General features: G+C 47.2%; 1 protein-coding gene across 1 annotated transcript; it reads left to right on the top strand.

Moving 5' to 3' along the window:
* The first annotated feature begins 1,089 nt into the window (after positions 1 to 1,089).
* On the top strand, positions 1,090 to 4,050 carry LOC125545527 (selenoprotein F-like). The gene is made up of 4 exons (XM_048709506.1): positions 1,090 to 1,417; positions 2,344 to 2,402; positions 2,854 to 3,035; positions 3,780 to 4,050. Exons 1-4 carry the CDS (start codon positions 1,240 to 1,242, stop codon positions 3,853 to 3,855), a joined length of 495 nt encoding a protein of 164 aa, XP_048565463.1. The 5' UTR covers positions 1,090 to 1,239; the 3' UTR covers positions 3,856 to 4,050.
* Positions 4,051 to 6,412: the final 2,362 nt, after the last annotated feature.

The raw sequence follows: 6,412 nt of genomic DNA, 5'->3' as shown, positions 1-6,412 counted from the left end.
GAGCGCAGAGTGGAATTGGAGGCAGGCCAGCAACAAGCTACGAGCAAGCGCTGGAGCTATACATCTGTCACGATGCAATCCTGCCACATTGTGCATATTGACCTTCTTCTCAGATGTAGGTGTACTTGTCTATATCTGTCGTGCTAGCCACGAGATCAAGACACGGGATATCAACTACTTCCTCCGTCCCAAAATAAATGTCTCAACTTTGTACTAAAGTTAGTACAAAGTTGAGACACTTATTTTGGGACGGAGGGAGTACTTAGTTTGGTGTTTTTGATTGTCTGTTGTGCTCTGCAAGCTAAGTGCACAGTTGCAGACCAAGTAAGGCTCGGCAAGATACGAGGAAAGTCCATAGACGGGGCGTATGGCGCAGGTTCAGATGTGCAACTGTGCAAGGCATCCTGCCGCGGCGTGGCCCGGGCATTACGGGTGATGAACAGAGATGTGACACGGCAGAAAAGGAGTGGAGGAGCTGCGTAGGGGCAAACATGTGATTACGAGCAGCAACGACAGAGATGAAGTCGAGCTAGCTTCGTGTACATGAGCTTAGCTTCTACATGTTCCAAGTTACATCCATCACAAGATAACTAGTTTTTTTAAGGGCAACAGGGAAACTAGCTTCACATACTCTACTCCAAGTTGCACCGTGCTCCGGACGGACAGGACTCGGCAAGTCAAGCTTGCTGCAAACAGAAAATAGTAGGCTTGTGTGAAGTGAGCCACGTGGACAAAAACAACTCTGGAAACCACTCTCCAAAGTCCTTACGGGGTAGTTTATCTGGTTTTGGAAACTCCAATAGGTTAATAACCCGGTTTTAAAATTCAGGGGGTAATGTGATCGATTTGTGAAAACTCAGGGGGTTATCTGGACTTCTTTCGCATAAAGGATTAAAAAAACCATTCGCAAAAAAGAAACAACATTTTTCAGTCATCGTGCGTGATAGTGGGTCGTAATTTGTCTTGTGCTTACAAAAAAATCTTTGGAAAAGAAGGAAAAACATATAGCCGAGCCCATTGACATATTTGGGCCGCGCTGGGGCCCCATGTAGAGCTTTGACTCCGGGGTTCCTCCGCACGGGCCGGGCCTCTTCCGGAAAACAGAAAAAACAGCGGGGGTGGAAGGAGGCCGGAAAGCGGACTGCCGCGTAGTCGTCGCCGTCGTCGTCCCCCCCTTCCTCCCGGTGGTGCCCGCGAGCTCCAAGCCCTTGCTCGGTCGCGGGTAGGGTGGCGAGTGAGATGGTTCGAGCTCCGTCCGTAGCGGCGGCCGTGGCCGTGGCCGTGCTCCTCCTCTGCCTCTCCGGCCTCTGCCGCGGCGCCGAGCGGCTCGGGGCGAGGGAGTGCGAGGAGCTGGGGTTCACCGGCCTCGCCCTCTGCTCCGACTGCAACGCGCTCGCCGAGTTCGTCAAGGACCAAGGTGCGTGCGTAGCCAATGGCTCCCCCCTCTGCTGTATCCATTAGTCACGTGACGATGGTGTGATTGCGATCTGAACCGAGCGAGGCGTAGGTCGGAAAGATACCCGGATGTGATTTCTCTATCGTAGTTCGATTGATCCGCAGTGCGGAATAGATCCGTGAGGGTTAGATCGTAACTATATCGCGGTTGCAGCCGGGAAATCGATTCTCGTTAGCCCGAGGAAACCCAATTGGAGTGTGAATGTGTGGTTCTTAGACCACCGAGCCTTTATATGGATCTCAAATTACTTCGGGGAGACAGGAATAGTGGACCCGGAGTTGGTTGATTTGAGGTTTCTTATATGATCATTCATTCAAGTGATCTGGGACGCCCTGTTGCAACTGAAGCTTGAATCCGGCTCTGAAATTGTGATTTGGTCAATTTGGGGGCCGTGACTTGTGAATTAAATAGCTCGTCCCACGCCGATGTACTGGGAACTTTGAGGTTAGTCCACAGTTGCAGAATAGTGCGGTGTTTGAACCTTTCTAGATAAAGGATGGGTCACCCCCCCAGCCTCTGTATCGATTGATGCACACAGTCAAGGCGGTGTTTGAAATGTGGAAGTTTCACTCTCCCCTGACATCTAAAAAATTTGTAGGTGGTGTTGATTATGGAACCTCCTTTATTTTTGTCACCGTTGTTTTGATGATTTCGTCTAGGAGCATTCTGAAGCTAGCTGGATTGAAAATCTGATTAATGTGAAGAATTCTATTGTATCTAGATTTCTCATTGCTCGTCTTGGATGATTTTGTCGTTGCTGAGTTGCTCCTTTAGAAGTCAGTCGTCGGCTGTTGGGAAAGCAAGTCACAGTGGATTCCTTTTTCTTCATCACACGTGCTAGTTGTTCCAATCGTCCTTTTAACAACATATTTGTTTTATGGTTGCAGAGTTGGTGGATGACTGTCGTAAATGTTGCACGGAGGATTCAGATGATTCTATCAGCAAGGTATGGCCTATGAAGCTCCATGAATTCCAACCTGGTGACAACTGGGTTTACTTGTCAAGTTGTCATAAGCTGCAACCAGAACTAGTTTTCCTTTTTGGATGTAGAGTACACTTTGTATTGTATTCTGGTTGTTGCTGGATTTGTAGTGTGAATTATCCTAAGATCTCATTGCCTTGAGTGTTCTTTAATATAATTTTTTGTTTTCTCTTCTTGGAAGATATATTGAAGGCAAATGAAGGTTAGTGGTGCCAAATAGGGGCTTATTTTGATTGGATATTTTCAGACGAACTTGTTCTTTAGTATGTTATTACTGGATGATTTTAAGGCTGAACTTGAAACTACACTGCACTAGATTTATAGGATGCTTTGAAGGTTGATAATGAACACTAAACATGCATTATAGCAGCACACTTCCACTTGATATAATATCTTCTGGTGCTTGGTATTGCAGCTTGTATACTCCGGTGCAATTATCGAAGTATGCATGAGAAAGCTGGTGTTTTATCCAGAAGTCGTTGGCTTCCTCGAAGAGGATAAAGATGACTTCCCTTATGTAGAATCTCGGTATGCTTATGGCTCTCCACCAAAGCTCATAATGCTTGACGACAAGGGTGAACAGAAGGAGACTATAAGGCAAGTTCTACTTAACTCCTTACAAGGCAATTTGATTATAACTTTCTAGTTACCTAGGGAGATAACATACATTCTTGGACTTCATTCCGTCGATAAGAATGAAAATAACACTTCTGTCTTAATTTGTTACTCCCTCCATTCCAAAATATAGTGCGCCCGCGCTTCCCGAGGTCCAACTTTGACCATAAATTTAACTAACGAGACCAATTGCGGCGGAAGAAAAAATTATATAATTGAAAACTTCTTTCGAATACGAATTCGCTGATATAATTTTTGCTCCCGCCGCAATCGGTCTTGGTAGTTAAATTTACGGTCAAAGTTGAAGCACGTGGATAGAGGAAGCACTACATAGTGGAATGGAGGGAGTACCATTTATCACATGTCATTTGCTTTATATTGTCGATCCTCTCTCCCCACGACATAATTCAACGTATAATATGATGGATGATGCAATAGGCAAGGGAATATTATATTTGATATTGTCCGAGTACTGATTATTATTTGAACATAACTGAACAGACATAAAACTGGTTGGTATACTGGTACTGGAATGTTCTATGTAGCCACAGTACGACGTTGAGCACTAGGTCCTTTGCTAAAATGGCATAATCTCCGATTGGCACACTGTTTTCGTATTTTTCCATCTTCATCGTAGATGAAATATTTTGTGGTTTGCTCAACATGCTTAACTCATGGTAAAACCAGTTTCATCAGTTCAATGACTAAAACTAACCGAACTTGCAGGATCGACAACTGGAAGCGTGAGCATATTCGGCAATTTCTCACAGAGAAGGTGAAGCCGGCGAAATCAGAGACCTGAATAATCGTGACGAGTTCTTCTCCCTGTAGAACCATATATCGATATATGTATTTGTGTTCTTTTGCACGCAAAACCCCGGTCACCCGTGATCTGTACCTAAACCAGGTAGCATGTGTACACCTCAACTGTCATGTATGATGTGCATTTAGTTTTGTTGTTGGAGACAGGCTGCTGGATCTGTTATCTACAACTGAACATCATCAGTCTAAACTAGTGCCTACTACTCCCTCTGTAACTTAATATAAGATGTTTTTTGACACTGTTATGGATTCTAAAAACATCTTATAAGAAGTTACAGGGGGAGTAGTAAGCAAGACAGAGTCTTTGGGGCCCGAGTGCAATCTGTATTACATTGACGGTGACTGAGTTTGTTTCTGAACGATTTGGCTAGTTACAAAGTCGATGGAACCAGACGATTCCCTTGGAACGAGATGCAAAATGATAACAGGGGTCCCTGTGCGTTTGAGCATTTCTTAGTGAGCATAGTGGTACGAGGGATTGTGCCTCGTGTGACTCTGTCTGCTGATACCTGAGCAGCCTTAGTGTCAACGTGCCGTAGAGGATGAAAACCATTGCCGTTATCAGATTGGGAACTTATACCGTTCTGAACAGTATGTAGAACGTTTCCAAGATCAGATTGGGAACTTACCCTTCCGACAACAGTATGCAGAACGTTCTCAAAATTCGTAGTGGTTGCAGTCCTGACTAAATATGATCTGCTATTTGGAGATCCTTGCCGGTATCTCTAGAATTCTGAACTCGACACGGAGACATGGAGTCCAATTTGTTGGCTTCAGTTTTTCTCCCCTCGACCCTCATAAGAGTGTCTTGGCGACAGCTCCTGCAAACCGTGGCCGCCGTGAATGTCACTCCTTAGGATGACACGAGCTGAACCAAACCGCCACCACTCCCATTTCCCATCGATCTCCTTCAACATGTGCTCTTCCCGTGGGATGCAGACATTGTTGTATGAGTGTTTTTTTTTTGAATAGCGAAGGCAAATATTGCCTCAGCTATTAATTAAGCAGAAAAGAATTGCCTAGTTAATTACAGAAAACCGGGCGAAAACCGAAACAACAAAGGCTAAGCCCACCCTAAAGACTAACACACACAGGGCAAAGCCCACCCACGAACAACATCGATGACAACCACGTCGCCCACACGACACGAGATCCATGCCCTCGAAGCTGCAAATCTCCCGAGGCCGCTGCCTCGACATCCACTGCTCCGTTGCGCCCTGCACACTCAACCGACACCGCCTTCCGGGGCCGCCGCCCCGACATGCCACCGCTCACCCTCGAGCAGCAACACCGCACGATACAGCAGCCCACAGCCCACACTGCTCAGGACAACCGCACACAGACCACGAACGTCGCACCACATCCGGGGCCGCCGCCCCGGCATGCCGTCCAACCGTCCCCGCTAGGACGCGTCGATCGAGCCGACAACCTTGCCGCCCACACAGCTCAAAGTCCTCACTCAAGCCATGTCGACAAACAACCCTACCTCCTGGGGCCACCGCCGCACCGCTGCCCGAGGCCGCCACCTCAACTCTCAACTGAAGATCCCGGAGCCGCCGCCCCAGCATACACCGCCCATGAAAACGGAAGAGCCCGCACAACATCCAAAGGCTGACTCTCCAAAGCGACGCCTCCAAGAAGGTTACGACGTAAAACGCCGCCGCCGCCCACTCCAAAATACTAAAGTTTAGGTCCTCACCCGAAGAGCCCAGGCACATGAAAGGAGAGGAAGAACTCTACGACGACGCCTCCAAGAAGGTCGCGACACCCGCAGGCGCCGACGTCGTCAAAAGCTTTCGCCCAAGTCCCTCATCACCGAACAATGAGCCTACAGATCTGGGCACCCATGGATAACCAGACCACTCGAGCCAAGCCTGCTGTGAAGAGCACCTCCCGTCGTCAGCCGCCAAAGCCCTTCCACAACGACCTGCTACAGCACCTCATGCGACAGAGAGACTACGCGTTTGCCGGGGCCAGATCCGCGGGCATCGCCCTGAATCCACCGTTCCCAACCGCCGCAGCAGCCCATGTCGATGCAGCAATCGCTCCGGGGCCGCTTGCTACCTCTTGAGCACTGCGTTGGTTTCCCTTGAAGAGGAAATGATGATGCAACAAAGTAGCGTAAGTATTTTCCTTAGTTTTTGAGAACCAATGTATCAATCCAGTAGGAGATCACGCTCGAGTCCCACGCACCTAAACAAACAAATAAGAACCTCGCAACCAACGCGATAAAGGGGTTGTCAATCCCTTCACGGTCACTTACGAGAGTGAGATCTGATAGATATGATAAGATAATATTTTTGGTATTTTTATGATAAAGAGAAATAAAGATGCAAACTAAAATAAACGACAAAGGAAATAACTAAGTGTTGGAAGATTAATATAATGGAAGATAGACCCGGGGGCCATAGGTTTCACTAGTGGCTTCTCTCAAGAGCATAAGTATTACGGTGGGTAAACGAATTACTGTCGAGCAATTGATAGAATTGAGCATAGTTATGAAAATATCTAGGTATGATCATGTATATAGGAATCAC

The sequence above is a fragment of the Triticum urartu genome, chromosome 3 (genome assembly GCF_003073215.2).
Source record: "Triticum urartu cultivar G1812 chromosome 3, Tu2.1, whole genome shotgun sequence".
Classification (NCBI taxonomy): domain Eukaryota; kingdom Viridiplantae; phylum Streptophyta; class Magnoliopsida; order Poales; family Poaceae; genus Triticum; species Triticum urartu.
This window is presented reverse-complemented; position numbering and strand designations above follow the sequence as displayed.

Bases quoted from the DNA above. Each gene is read 5' to 3' on its own strand.
- LOC125545527 (XM_048709506.1), top strand. From the start codon at position 1,240: ATGGTTCGAGCTCCGTCCGTAGCGGCGGCCGTGGCCGTGGCCGTGCTC. The intron at 2,403-2,853 runs GTATGGCCTATG...TTGGTATTGCAG, and splicing joins CAGATGATTCTATCAGCAAG to CTTGTATACTCCGGTGCAAT. The intron at 3,036-3,779 runs GCAAGTTCTACT...CCGAACTTGCAG, and splicing joins GAACAGAAGGAGACTATAAG to GATCGACAACTGGAAGCGTG.